The 15125-nt window shown below is 51.5% G+C and overlaps 1 protein-coding gene across 2 annotated transcripts in view; it reads left to right on the top strand.

Moving 5' to 3' along the window:
- The window catches only part of EPHB2 (EPH receptor B2), a 143152-nt gene extending 129235 nt beyond the window's left edge, over positions 1-13917 (top strand). For both annotated transcript variants that reach the window (XM_051637365.1, XM_051637366.1), the window contains exons 12-16: positions 2-217; positions 3147-3296; positions 7490-7683; positions 8479-8634; positions 12622-13917. In XM_051637365.1, coding sequence (XP_051493325.1) covers positions 2-217; positions 3147-3296; positions 7490-7683; positions 8479-8634; positions 12622-12730 — 825 coding nt within the window. In that variant the 3' untranslated portion in view covers positions 12731-13917. The remainder of the gene's footprint in view (position 1; positions 218-3146; positions 3297-7489; positions 7684-8478; positions 8635-12621) is intronic.
- The last annotated feature ends 1208 nt before the right edge of the window (positions 13918-15125 follow it).

Consider the following 15125-nt stretch of genomic DNA (forward strand, 5'->3'; position numbering starts at 1 on the left):
GCAAAACGACGGGCAGTTCACGGTGATCCAGCTGGTGGGAATGCTGCGCGGCATCGCGGCCGGCATGAAGTACCTGGCTGACATGAACTACGTGCACCGGGACCTGGCTGCCCGCAACATCCTGGTGAACAGCAACCTGGTCTGCAAGGTCTCGGACTTCGGCCTCTCCAGGTTTCTGGAGGATGACACGTCTGATCCCACCTACACCAGTGCCCTGGTAAAGCCGCCCTTCCGGAGGAGAGGGAGGGGGGCTGGAGGAGTCGGGGAGGGAAAGGGGGGTTCCCTGGACCCACGTGCCCTGACGTGGGGAGCACTTGGGTCAGGGTGCCAGCAGTGGGAATAAGGTGCTAGATGGGAAGGACCAATGAGCTGAACCAAGGAAGATTTTGGCTTGTAAGATCTTGTCCAGTGCCTGTCGACAGGCAACTCCTGTGGATAACTGAGCCTCTTCCAAACACGTCTGCAAACACACACGTGTCCCTGCTAAAGCCCTTGGTGGGATGATGTGTTACCTCCATCCAGCATGGACCAGCTGCAGGTCCTCTGAGGTGCTGCCCTGACAGGTTTGTTGCCAGAGCAGCAAGTCTGGGGGTTTTTTTCACCATCACTGTCCAGCTGTGCTGCCCTGCTGTCCAGGAGCCCACGGTCCTTCTTCATGCCATGTCACAGGCTCAGCCCCAGGAACAACAGCCTGAAGTGTGGATACGTGCTGAGTGAAGCCCTGCAGTTCAGATACTGCTCTTCCAGAGAGTCCTTCTGAATTAGAGAAACGTTCCCAGAAATGCTTCCCAGGAACACCACGGCGCCAGTGACACAAGTGCCACCAAGAACACATGGCCTGCCTCAGTCTGCAGACTGTGCACAGGGGCCAGCAGATGGTTTGGAGACTTGGTTGTGGCTCAGTAAGGCTGCAGGCAGGAGTTCCCAGAAACACCATGGGTTGCAAAGGCTCAGAGCTTCACTCTGCTGGGGTGCTACAGGATCAGTGCCTACCTACAGTGCCTAGGACAGGAGTGTTGAGAGAGCTGGGGCATGGTCTGTAGGAAATCGTCTCTCTTTTGAAGCTGCCAGTGATGAGAGGTCTGACACAGCTCTTAGTGCTTTGTAACAGGAGTTGACTACCTAAGGAACACCTGAAAATGTGGGGGTTTATTCCCACCTGAGCTTGTGTAGCTTCAAACATCAGCCATTCCGTTGGGTACAGTCATCCTCTGGCTTTCAGAAACACTGGGAACATTTATTTTTCACCACATGATCCCTCCATCCAATTACCTTTCCCTTTGTTGAGCTAATTACAGGGGAGCTTCTGGTTTCTATTCCTGTTATTGTGCCTGTAGCTTTTCTCTCTGTCATCTCTCATTTCTTTTCCTTGAACTGTGGGCACACACATACAATGAGAGACCATGTCCACCCACTGTGGCCAAGTACCAGGAGCAGAATCTTCCTCTTTAAAATGCTCTATCCTCAAATGTCCCCAAATGCATGTTTTTTATTACTATGATCTCAGAGACCTCTCATGTCCATGGATGAGCAACAGCCACAAGCTGTGGCCTCAGAGGTTCATGATGGACCTTAGGAAAGTCTTCTCCACAAGGGTGGTGAAGCTCTGGCTCAGATCACCAGAGAAGGGGGGGAGGTCTCACTGAAGTGAATTCCCACAACAACCCTCCAGATATACCCAGTCTCTAATTTCTACTTTAGGACTTCTTTTTTAGCCAATTTTAAAACCCACTGCTTGTCAAGTGCTTCTGTTCAGAGCTTGCCTGATGGAGAGGGCATCATGCCTGGTGTGGAATGCTTGGTCTTGTGAAGAACAAAACGTTTTCTCTGAGCTTTGTGGCTGTGAGAAGATGATTTTTTCCTTGTTCGAGCAGGTATAAGGTCTGAGTCCTGCTAAGTCCCAGGAGACCCCTCAGAAGACATGGTAGTTGTTCAGTGAGATGTAACGTAGCTTAATCTTCTCACAGCCACAAAATGCAGACAACTTTCCTTATTTTCCAGCACAGGAGAAGATTTTTCTTTCAGAAGGTCCCTGGAGCTGTCAGAGGCTCAAATCCAAAGGCCCTGGTAGAAAATCAGGAGGTTTGCAAGGGCTTAAGCAGAGTGTTGCCATCCCTGTGGCCCACGCTGAGCACACCCCTCCATGCATCACTCCTCTGTGGGAGAGGCAAGTCCTTCTGATTTCTCCAGAGCTGTTGTTGCCCAGCAGGACCATGGAAGACCCCAGTGCTCAGCCATCCCATTTCCCACCAATGACCAAGCAGGCCATGCTAAAGCAGATGTTCACCTCTGGCTCCAGAAACAGGCAGGATCAAAAACCTCTGGATCATGTGTGTGTCAACAGACTGACACAGAAGGACTCATGCTCAAGAGGATGATGTATCACTGGCTTCAGAGAGCCTGCAGGTGTAGAAAGCTGAGAAGGATGGGGTTCTAACTCCTTCTGTTTTGCTCTGGAAACAGCCTGGGGACAGCCAAAGGATGGAGGGAGATGCAAAGGGGATCAAACCAGTGTTGAAGGGCAGGTTGGATGGGGCTTGGAGCAACCTGTTCTAGTGGGAGGTGTCCCTGTCCATGGTTGGGGGTTGGAACTAAATGATCTTTAAGGTTCCTTCCAACCCAAACCATTAAATGGTTCTATGGCCAGTTTGGATTTTTCTACACCCAGAGCCATTCATTTTCCTACACAAAGACCCTACAAGCACAAGGGCCATTTTGTCAGGCTGAAGATTGCTGTGGCACTAGGCAGGTGGAAGGAGCTGGGCTTGTTTAATGTGATGAAGAGGAGGCTGAGGGGACATCTCCAAGTGACCTTCAGCACTTGAAGGGCACTTACAGAGAAGACAGAGCCAAACTCCTTGCGGTGGCACCAGGTGATGTAAGGGGCAGTAGACAAAATTGTGGCTTGGGAGGTTCAGGAGGACCAACAGGAAAAGCTTCTTCCCCAGGAGAGTGGAGCAGCCTGCTGACAGGTCACCAGCCATCACCCTTGAAGCCATCCTGGGTTTGGTTGGACACAGCCCCCCTGATAGTCCCTTGGTCCTTCCTTCTGGGGTTTCACCTGCGCGTCGGAGATTTTAGCCATCCACCCCTTCCAGTCACTCTTGCTCTTCCTGTTCCCATCCTCTCTGGTTTTTTTCCTGCAGGGGGGGAAGATCCCCATCAGGTGGACAGCACCCGAGGCGATCCAGTACAGGAAGTTCACCTCGGCCAGCGACGTCTGGAGCTACGGGATCGTCATGTGGGAGGTGATGTCGTACGGAGAGCGGCCCTACTGGGACATGACCAACCAGGATGTGAGTTGTCAAGAAGGAAGGAGCAGGAACCCTGCAGCTGGGAGGGTTGCAAGGCCAAAAGTCATGGCGACAGCTGGAGCCAGGCTGTGGCGTGTCTGGAGCCTTCTCTGTCGTGGGAGGGGTGGCCAAGGTCAACCCCTTTGGAAGAAGGAATGGGGATGAGTTTGGCTTTTGTTCTGGAACGTTTTGGGGTTGGTAGCAACGCCCACGGCGGTGGGACGGGGTGAAGGTGAGCACCCTCAGGGGTGGCAGACAGATGTCTAGGAGGAAAGGGAGGAGGTGGGTGGGAAAGGAAATGCTGCCACTGACCCCAGGAGCAACAGGCAGACTTTCGTCTGCAGGAGAGACAAGCATTTGGTGAACATCTGTTATGGAGTCACAGAATGGTTTGGCTCTCAAGGGACCTTTAAAGATCATCTACTCCAGCCCCCTCTGCCATGGTCATAGACACCTTCCACTAGATGGTCATTAAATCTCCCATGGCAAGCTTGGACTGTCACAAGTAAGAAGCCAAGCAACTTGTATGCAGCTAGAAGGCACAACCACAAGGATTTTCAGAGCATGCTTCATTTTAAATACTTTATGACTCTTCTCTAATTCAGGCAGAACTTCTAGGTGCAGACCTTGCTCCCTGGGACCCAGGCAGTTTCCAGGAGTCCTTCCCTCCATGCAGGAACCTCTGGCTACAGTCCACACCTTCACCACAGCAATGCCATGCACCCTGTTTCTCTTGACCTGATACTTGGGTGGTCAAAGTCCATCCAGAGGGTGGCAATAAGTGCCATGCAGACACCTGCACACGTGTGTCCAGAAGAGCCTTGGGTATGGGGCTGCCAGGTCTCTTGTAGCATTGTCTCTTTGAAGAGCTGCCCTTCTTCATGTGGTCTTTGCCTTGTGAACCTTCAGGATCTAACACCAAGGTCCTGGGTAGACCCTTGATGTGCAGAAGACTTGTCCCCTCCTTCTGCTGCAAGCTGGAGTCTTGCACACCTGCTTGTTACAGCATCTGCCTGAGTTCCAGCTTGTCCCAGAGTTTTCTTCTGGACAGCCCATTGGAAGCCTTCAGACTGCCACCTCCATCTCCATCATCCTGTGAGCTCCTGATAAAACCCAGCCTTACAGGGTGGGAGTGAGAGCCAAGCTCCCACCTCTGACTCCTGCAACTCCTCCTGCCCCAGTGGCAAATCAGACCATTGTCAGGTCAAGATATCTCCATCCATGCCATGTCAGGTTTCTCCAGAGTGGGACAATTTCTGCCCTAGTGCTTGGTGGGGAATTATTCGAGTGAGTCTGCCTGGAGGAGATACATGATTTCTTAGCACCTTGGGCTGTTCCTGGCCTTGCCCCAGCCCCTGCCATCCCAAGGAAGTCTTTGCATCAGTTCTTTGAGCCAAAGGACTCAGGGTAATGCCCTTCTCAGAAAGGACAATTCCCTTCTCATTAAGGCTTCCTTACCACCTGCAGTTCCAAGGATTTCCTGCAGCTGGGCATGCCTGCCATGGTAGCCCTCCATAGGATAGGTAGGTGTAGCCTCCATAGGTGCAACCCTCTGCCATCCTCCTCCCTTGTCCTCCTCCCCAGGACCTCTTGCCTCTGTGGTTCCTCCTGTGGCAGCACCAGCAGCTCAGGCAGAGGCCCCTGCCCATCTCCACAGACTGTCCCCAGCCTCCTCTTCCTCTTCTTCTGCCACAGGACGTTGTGCCCCACAAGCTGTTACCACTCACTTGCAGCTGGTCCTCCCTGGGAACAGCACGTGGGGCAATTCCCTGCCAAGTGGCCTCCTGACCCTGGGGTGTGAGTGCTGGGGGAGCAGGCTGGGAGATGGAGCTGGTGGGAAACTGGAGATGAGCACTGGATGCTTGCTGAGAGACTCATCAAATCCTTTTGGTTCAAAAAGACCTTTAAGATCATCAAGTCTTAACTATTAACCCAACTCTTCCATGTCCACCACTGCCCCATGTCCCTCAGCACCACATCTCCAGGGCTTTTAAACCCCTCCAGGGATGGGGACAGAAACATACAGGAAAGATTATTTGGAGGAACCTCCAAGTCCAACACAGGGAGTGTGTGCTTCACCCTTCAAGGTGGAACACGCTCGGTCCATCCGTTTTGCACCATAGAATCATGAAATGATAAAAAGGTTTTGCTTGGAAAAGACTTTCAAGATTATCCTGTCCAACCATTAACCCAACTCCACCTAGTCCACCACTAAGCACTCAGCACCACATCTAAATGGCTTTGAAACCCCTCCAGGGCTGGGGACTCCCCCCCTGCCCTGGGCAGCCTGGGCCAGGGCCTGACAACCCTTGCCAGGAAGGAATTGTTCCCAAGATCCAACCTAAACCTCCCCTGGCACAACTTGAGGTTGTTTCCTCTTGTCCCATCACTTGTTCCTGGGGAGCAGAGCCCGACCCCCCTGGCTCCAACCTCCTCTCAGGCAGCTGCAGAGCCAGCAGGTCTCCCCTCACCTCCTTGTCTCCAGGCTGGACACCCCCAGCTCCCTCAGCTGCTCCTGCTCACACTTGTGCTCCAGCCCCTTCCTCAGCTCCCTTGCCCTTCCCTGGACACACTCCAGCACCTTGGCCATGCACACCAGGATCTGGAGCACCCTCCTAGTCTGTTCTTCAGGCTGTCTTAAATCCTGCCAGATGCCCCACCTCGTACCCTAGATTGCTTGGCATGGCTCTGCCACCTCCCCTCCCTTGGAGCAGCCTTCCACTGCCACAGCACCTCCAGTGTCTCCTCTCTACCAACCATTCCCAGCAGCTCTCCCAGTGCCAACTGCAGTGACCTCAATTCATGTCTTTTTTTCTGTTTTATTTCTCTCTCTGTAATTCTTCTCTCGTTCTGCCCAACTCTGAACTCACCAAGCTGCTCCATGGCTTTGCCAGTCCTCCCCAAGGAGGGTGGGCAGCCCTGAGGTAGCCCACCAGGCAGACATCTGTCCTTGGAAGCATGCAAGACGTGGCTGGACAAAGCCAAGGCAACCTGGATCGTGTGCTAAGAACAGCCAGAGACATCCAGGTCCTTCCTCTGGATCCCTGGGGGAGGTTCTCTCAGTCTCCCCCCATTTTTTTAACATCCCTGTGGAGAGATCATAGTTTTAAGACGCTGCCCCTGATTTTGGTTGCTGCAGTGTCCTCACTTCTGGTTTTTTATCCTCATTTCAGTTTTTTGTTGCCAAGCACAGGCCAGTTTCTAGTTTCCAAAGCTCCTTCTGCTCACCCTTCAGTGCCCGTGCTGGGTGCATGACCATAGGATGCATAAGGCTGGGAAGGCAGGAGGAGCCAGCCCATCACCTGCCTCTGTCAGAGGAACGTCTGGAAGGAGCTGGGCAACTCCATCCTCCTTGTTATCCAGGAGAGGATGGAAGGCTGCAGCTGCAGAGTGACAGGGAGACTTGGTTCCTCTTGAAGAAGCTCCTCTGTGTGCTTCAGTCTGCACATGCATGGGACGGTGAGGAGATCCAGCTCTTGCTGCTGGCTCTGCACACCCAGCCCTGGCCCTTGGCATCACCCTGTCACCTGGAAGGGCTGGGTGGTTGGCAGGAGTAGAAAGCACCACTGGAGGAAAGAAATTGTGGATTCTCCATCCTTGGAAGTGTTCAAGGGAAGGTTAGATGGGGCTTGGAGCAACCTGGCCTAGTGGGAGGTGTCCCTGCCCATGCAGGGGGGGTGGAACTAGATGATCTTGAAGGTCCCTTCCAACCCAAAGCAGTCTGGGATTCTCTGAAAACACAGGGGCAGCTTCCCCTGTCTGTGACCTACAAGCAGCCCCTTCACTGGATGGGGCTGTGTTCCTCCCAGTGAGCTGCTGTGCTCTGCTCTGGACCCGTCCAAACCCTTCTCTGACTCCCCTTCCTCATGGCTGGTGCTGTGGGCTCACTCATCCCTGGCACAGGAACAGGGATGCTCTGCTTCCCTGCATGAGGAGCCTGACATGGCTCATGACAAGGGGTCAGCAAGGTTGAATCTCAGCCCAGCAAGGCTGGTGTCACCTCACGGGACAATGTGCCATGCAGAGGGCTGGGTGTTGAAGAGAGTGGGTAGTGGTGCTGAGATGACAGGCAGCAGTGAGTGTAGGCTGCAGTGTGGGTGGCCATGGCTGTCACCCTCAGGATCCAAGAAAAGGAACGTTGTGCATGAAATAGGTTTCCTTCCAGTGTCACTGATCCCCTTTTCCTCCTCTTGCAGGTGATCAATGCTATCGAGCAGGACTATCGGCTGCCACCACCCATGGACTGTCCCAACGCCCTGCACCAGCTCATGCTGGACTGTTGGCAGAAGGATCGAAACCACAGGCCCAAATTTGGGCAAATTGTCAACACCTTAGATAAAATGATCCGAAACCCAAACAGCCTGAAAGCCATGGCACCTCTCTCCTCTGGGTATGGATCTGTCTTCTTCTCCTTTGGCTCCTCTCTGCTGTCCTTTGTGTCCTGGTGGCCACCATCTTTGCATCTCTTTAGACCAGCTATCTTAGAGGCACCTGGCCTGTGTTGTTGGGACCTTTGGGCATTAAAATGTGTCAGAGTGACTCTGGTCCCACTCCCTGGCCACGTTAGATCTGGTGAACACAGAGGGCTCTTTGGGTTGGACAGTGCAGTCTACACGGTTAGAGGAGCACCTTGGTGTCATGTCCACTGCTGGATGGGTGTGGGTGCTTTGGTAGTCTGATCTTGCATGCAGTGGAGGCAAATAAAGTCTTGCCAGGCAGGGTGGTGATCCCTGGACTGCGTAGGGATCACAGAACCATGGAAGGGTTTGAGCTGGAAGGGACCTTAAAGATCATCCAGTTCCAACCCCTCTTCATGGGCAGCGACACCTCCCGCTAGACCAGGTTGCTCAAAGACTTTGTGGGGATGCAGTAACTCCTGGGAATCACTGTCCCCTTTATGGGAATGTACTTTCTCCCCTTGTGCAGCCAGGGTTTTAGAGCTGCATCCCAAAAGCCTTGATGGCTCCTACCTCCACTGTAGGAACTGACCCAGGAAGACTCCTCCGACGCTCTACACGATCTGTCCCTCAGCTGGACACAATGCTTCCTGGGTGATGCTTCTTCATGCAGTGTGCTGGGCCCAATGTGAATGATGCTGGTCAAGGCCCCTCCAGCTGGTGGGGGGTGCAGGAGCACAGATCCTTGCTGCTCTTTGTTCTGCTCATTCCCCATTTCTGTGTTTCAGGATGAACCTCCCCCTGCTCGACCGCACGATCCCGGATTATACCAGCTTCAACACTGTGGATGAATGGCTGGATGCCATCAAGATGAGCCAGTACAAGGAGAGTTTTGCCAGTGCTGGCTTCACCACCTTTGATGTAGTATCTCAGATGACTGTAGAGTAAGTGCCCAGGCTTCTAGTCCCAAAGCACAAGGAAAAGTCTCCGTCGTTTAACAGCGCTTGGTTGTTATTTAATTACCTGGTTTTCACATGATGTAGTTTGACTTCTACAGAATGTGTTGCTTTGTGGACCCGTTTTTAGACTATTCAGTTTCTCAGAAGTGCTCTGCTGTGCAGGCTCTGCCTTGTCTCCCTCTGTCTCTCTGCCACTCCCTATCTGCAGAATTCCATTTGCATGCTGTCACCCTGCGTGTCCCCGCCGTGAAAGTGAAACCCCCCCAAAAGATCTCCAGATTCCCAACATGGAACAAATGAAGATTTCAGGTGGACATCAGGCAGTTCTCTGGCCACTTGAGAGCACTTTTAGTCCTCTTGAATGGGTTATGGGTGATGGAGATGAGCGTGCTGCAAGCAGATCTCTGCCTGAGAAAGGCCTCTGAAGGTCCAGGTGGTTTCAGGTTCCTTCTGAATTGTCCTGCATCCACTGAAAGCATCCTGCAGTGACAAATTCTTAGGAGGTTCTTCAGAGAAATCAGGCAGCTGAAATCCATTCATGGTGGTTTTTCAAATCCCTTGGGGCTAGCAGGGGCTTGGATGCCTCTGGTGAAAGATTTGTGGTGCAGTGAGTGTATGGAAGCCCTGCCTGAGAAAGCACCAAGCAACAAAGCCATCTCTAAGTGCTATGATGTCTCTGTGCCTGGTAGCCAGGAGGGGTTTTGGGTTTGGTGCTTCATTCCAGACTTTAGATCTAGCAATGAATCAGAATCTGTTCCTGCAAACAGCCCGACTGGCCTTTTCTCTCTCAGTGTTATTTGCTTCCAGGAAATTCCCAGGGCAGTTCTGGCTGTTTCGGAACATCTGTGGTACAACCCCAAGGCTCTGGAGATGATTTGGGCACACTAGGGGCTGTGTTCATGCAGCAGGACAGGGTCCATAAAATCTGAAGGACAGAATCACAGAATCACAGAATATCAGGGGTTGGAAGGGGCCCCTGGAGATCATGGAGTCCAACCCCCCTGCCAGAGCAGGACCAGAACTAGGGCAGGTCGCTCAGAAAGGCATCCAGACAGGTCTGGAAAGTCTCCAGAGAAGGAGACTCCACAGCCTCTCCGGGCAGCCTGTCCCAGGGCTCTGTCACCCTCACAGCAAAGAAGTTCTTCCTCATCTTGAGGTGGAACTTCCTGGGCTCCAGTTTGAATCCACTGCCCCTCGTCCTGTCCCAGGGCACAAGTGACAAGAGCTTGTCCTGCCTTTTGATGCCCTCATGGATTGATAGACATTCATTAGATCCCCCCTCAGGCTTCTCCTCTCCAGACTGAACAGCCCCAGGTCTCTCAGCCTTTCCTCACCAGGCAGGTGTTCCAGCCCCTTCATCATCCTTGTAGCCAGGAAGAAGAACTTAGTCCAAACTGGGGCATCACACCCACACCACAGCCCAAACCTGCCTGAGTTGTGCTGTGACAGCAAACAGTTCTGCAGCCTGTCCAGCTCATGAAGTCTTCTTTTTTCACAAACATGCTGTGTCCCTTAAATGCCACTTCTCCCAGTTCCTTACCAGGTCCCTCACAGTATCTTCCTGGTCCTCTCCCACTGCCTTCATCACACTCACAAGTGTATCCTCAGCTCATGTCCTCTATAATAATAGAAACAATGCCATTCCTAGTCCTTTTGCCTTGAAAAACTGTGCTGCAACATTACTTGAAACCACCTTCTAATGTTCACTGGTCTTTGCAGGAGTGTATGATCATGTAACTGGAGCTGAATTGCCCTGAGACACTTTCTTCAGATTTGCACAGTCAGCAGAGTCTGAGTGTTCCCTGAGAACTGCTGCTCTTCACTGAACCCACATCCGTTCAGCACTGACCTACCTGAGAGGTTTATCATAGAGTAGTTTGGATTGGAAGGGACCTTTGAAGGTCATCCAGTCCAGCTCCCCTGCGGTGAGCAGGAACATCTTCAACTCGATCAGGTTGCTCAGAGCCCCATCCAACCTGACCTGGAATGTTTCCAGGGATGAGGCAGCTCTGAGCAACGTGGATCAGTGTTTTTACCCCCAGAGTAAAAAAATTCTTCCTTGTGTGCAGTCTAAATCTCCCCCATCTTCTGGTTTCAGACCATCACCCCTTGTCCTGTTGCAATGGGCTTTGCTAATAAAACAGTTTCTCACTCCCTTGTCTGCAGGCTGGGCCACCTGGGCCACCAAAGTGTCTGTGTCCAGGGCAGAAAGTTTAGGTAGCACAGGGCTGTGCAGGTCCACAGTCTTACTCTAGTTTGCAGATATGAGTGAAGACCTGGGGCTTTGTTCCCAATCAGAACAGAAGCAAAAGTCCAAGGGCCAAGGAGGAAAGTTCCCCAGCTCAGCACATCTGGCTGAGGCAGAAGAGAGGACTGAAAGCCCTTGCAGCAGGAAAAGAAGCCTTTCTTGCTGGAACAGGCTGCCCAGGGAGGTGGTGGAGGCACCATCCCTGGAGATGGTCAAAAAAGGGGTGGACGTGGTGTTTCAGGAGATGGTTTAGTGGTTGGGGATTGTAGGGTTGGACATGATGATCTTGAAGATCTTTTCCATCCTTGACAATTCTATGATTCTGTGATTCTAAGCCACCATGAAGGACCCATCCTGGGCCCCCACATTGTGTAGTGTGGTAGCAGGTTTCCAGCTGGGTTAGGGTGAGGGTTGGGGTCTGGGCTACAGCAAAGCTGGGGCTGGGGTGTTGACCAGCCTGAGAGGGCCTGGGCTAAAGCACATTCCAGTGGTGGCCTCCAGGCAGTCACCACCAGCCAAAGTGTGTAACCAGCACAGCTCCATGCCCAGCTTTCCTTCTTTATCCTCATTTTACTTGCACAAAGATACAAGGTCTAAAGAAGCTCTAAAGCAAAAATCTGCCACTCATACTAGAGGATTTTTTCTACCTTTCCTTGGAGCTCCAAGGCAAGTTCCTTGCCCCTTGAATTCCCTTCTAAACCAGACAAGGCTTTTGCTGCACTTCCTCTCAAAAGTCTGCCCCTAATACTCAAGGCAACTGGAAATCCTTGGAGTCAGGTATGGGTCAGGTGTCAGGAATGCCATCCATTCCCTGATCAGAAGAATTCCTGACTGAGATTTACCCACCAAGAGGGAGATGAGCAGCAAACTCAGCTGGGGTGATCACAGCTGGGACCAGCACAGAGTCACCCTCTTGCTCTCAGCATGACCTTTATTCCTCCCAGCTGTTTAATGCCTGTTACAAAAGAGGAGCAGTGCAAAAGTTAGATTGTCGTGACTTGGCAAGGAGGATAAAGAAGCAAAAGTTTCATGGCTTCATCAGATCAAAGCAGAAGTAGCAAGAAGAGCCATCATCTCCTCAGGGAGAGTGAGATTCACACTGCTGAGGGTGCAGCACATCCTGCTGATAGGTCTCCAGGGATGGAAAAATGGGTTAGTGTGTCACAGGATGAGTGAGAGGATCCCAGGCTGCAGAGGGAGAAACACAACAGTGTGAGGGTGGAAAACCTGTGGCAAATTTGTGAGCAGAGCCTGTGGTGTTTGGTTTCACACCCTCTGTGGAGGTTTCCTGTCTTCTGGGGGTGCTGCAGGTAGGTGGCAGTTCAAAGACTGGGAGGACAAGTCAAAAAAGAGTCAGAGAGAAAGGGTTTCACCGTGGGATTTGTTGCTTTTGTGGGATAAATGTGTGGAGAGTTCAGGTCCCTCCTCACCTCGCTGCAGGGGGATGCTCATACATGGGCTTGTTCTGCTGTGAGAAGTGTCTGCTGGTGTTTGTGGTTGGACAGTGGAACAGGCTGCCCAGGGAGGTGGTGGAGTCACCATCCCTGAGAGTGTTTAAAAGAAATGTAGATGTGGTGCTGAGGGACATGATTGAAGCACTGAACGGGTAGATGAGGTTATGGTTGGTGGATTTAGGTGATGGTTGGACCTGATGATCTTCAACATCCCTTCCAACCAGGATGACTCTGTGATTTATCTGGTCTTTGTTTCTTTTCCTCCCAAAGGGACATTCTACGAGTCGGGGTCACTTTAGCAGGACACCAGAAGAAAATTCTCAACAGTATCCAGGTGATGAGAGCACAGATGAACCAAATTCAGTCTGTGGAGGTTTGATAGTTGCGTGTCCTCCCACTCCTCTTCCTTGAGGCCGTGCTCCCCTCTGCCCCTGTCTGTCCAAGCTCCAGTTCTTGAGTGTTCTGCATGGACCAGAGACAAGCAGCTGCTCTGAGGATCATGGCAACAGGAAGAAATGCCCTAGCATCAGTAATGAGAGGTCACCAAGAGCTTCTAGAATTTAAGCAATGGGAAAAGGGAACAAAAAAAAAAAAAAGACAAACTATTTTGGAACAAACAAACGAACTATGAAATATTTTTAAATAATAATAAAGCAATTGCATCCTTGAAAAGGGCTCCAAGACCAATGGGAGTCTCCAAAGGAAGAGAAAAGAGCAGCTTCATCCATTTCCTCTTGCACAAGGCTGCTGCAGCTGGGCCCAGACACCTCTGGAGCAAATGAGGCTTTTTCAAGGAGATGAATGCAAAAAAGGTCACAAGAAGCACTTACCATTCTCAGGTGGGATGGTGGCTCTGGGGATGTCCTGCAGCCAAGCTGTCCTTCCAGAGAGCCCCTGTCAGCAAATCCAAGGGGAGAGAGAGCTGAAGCTCTTTGGTGCTGTGGAGCCACGTGCATCTCAGAAGCTGATGGACTTCTTCAAAACTGAAGACTTTTTTTTTTTAAAAAACAAACAAACAGAGACTAGAAGAGGCTGTTTCTGACAAATGAGAAGGAATCTGTAATGCTTGGGGGGTGGGGATGGGGAAGAACCAATCCTTTTTACATCTTTTCTCTGGTCATGGAACAGTTTTGTGAGTGACAGTTTCCTAAGGGTCCGTCCATCCACCCTCCAGTGGCATCATTGTCTCATACATATCACATGCACAAGACTTTTAGTGATGTCCTCACTAGATGCCAATGATCTTTTCCCAGAAGACTTCCCAAGTACAGTATGTAGTAGTTTTTGATTACAAATGCTGACGTGGACCTTTATTTTTCAGTTGTCATTGTTGGGAGATTTGTCCTTTTTACCTTGTTTTGTTACCACCACTTTGGGAGTTTGGGGTTGGAAATTTTGGGTTGGTTGGGGTTTTGTTGGGGTTTTTGTTTGTTTGGTTGTTTTTTTAATGACAAAGAAATTACACCTCCAAGCATCATATCATTCAAGAACTTAAATCCCTTCCCTGTGGAAGGCAAAACTGCAGCTTATTGACAATATGCCAGGAGAAAAAAATTTTTATATGCACATTTCCTCCCGTTTGCTTGTTTGTTATTTTAGAGTTTGTCCTGGCCCTGCAGGTGTTTCTAACTGTTGGGTTTGCAGTTGTTTGCCAAGATGAAATGCCCACCTGCTCGATTCAGGGTTGCTGGTGCAGGGGTAAGCAGCATCACAGAGGGTTTGGGGGAGGGTTTAGAGGGAGGATGGGAAGATGGGAGAGGGCAGATGGGTTGTGGGAGGGAATGGTGGCTCCACAGGGGCTGCCAGAGCCCTTTGGAAGTGTCTTGACTGCTGGGAAAGGTGTGGGATGGGTGGATGTGCCCCAGAAAGGCAGGGTCGGTCCTGTCCTCTGGGAGGAGCTTGAGGCAGGTGGTTTCTCAGAGTCTGAATTGTGTCAGCAGGTGGTTCACTGCAGGAACCCAACTCTGAGGTGTGTCCTGGGCCCTGCAGGGACCTGGGCCCTTCCTTAGATGACGAGCTGGGAGCTCTGAGGCAGCTTCAGTCACAGCCACTCCCCTCAAGGAGAGCCTGGGACAAAAAGGCCAAAACTCCCATCTAGTAGCCCAGGTCTCCAGGGGCAAAATGCTGTGGTAGAAGCTGAATGGTCAACGAGTGGATTTATAAAGAACTGAAATAAATACTTCAGTTGCTGACCAGCTCTTTGCTGTGTGAAAAAACCCACTAACCAAGTGCAGGGGGGGTACAAATGAAAACTGGGCTTGTTCTCCTTGTTCAGCACCACGTCGTATCCTTTCACTGGTCCCTACCCCCACCTCCCTTCCTCTGGCCACATGGGCTGTATTTCCACACATCTCCTGGCCATGGCCAGCATAACTATGTTTACAAGCCCTTGTCTGCCATTGCATGTCCTCCCTAGGGCCCTCCACTCATTTTTCAGCAGCATGGGGTGTTGAAGGCATGTTCCTTGGGAGCTGATTTGCTGTATTTTCCAGGAGCTGCATCCAAGAGGAAGTGTGTCTGCTGTGGATGAAGCTCCCAAGCTTGTCTAGACCTCTGTGGCCAGACATCATTTCCCTCGACTGCTTGTAAAATATGAGGCTATTTATAAAATTCTTAGCACTTTCCACTTTCAGACCAGGTCCAACAACGAAGCACTTCTCAGTGGCACCAGACCCTTCCCTGGGAGGGAGAGTTTCTCCTCTGCTGGTGCCCAGCTTCAGCAGCAGGGGCTTTAACTGGAGGAATGGTCCCTCCAGCCCCTATTCATCCGAAAG

Source organism: Apus apus, chromosome 20 (assembly GCF_020740795.1).
Source record: "Apus apus isolate bApuApu2 chromosome 20, bApuApu2.pri.cur, whole genome shotgun sequence".
In the NCBI taxonomy this organism is placed as follows: Eukaryota; Metazoa; Chordata; class Aves; order Apodiformes; family Apodidae; genus Apus; species Apus apus.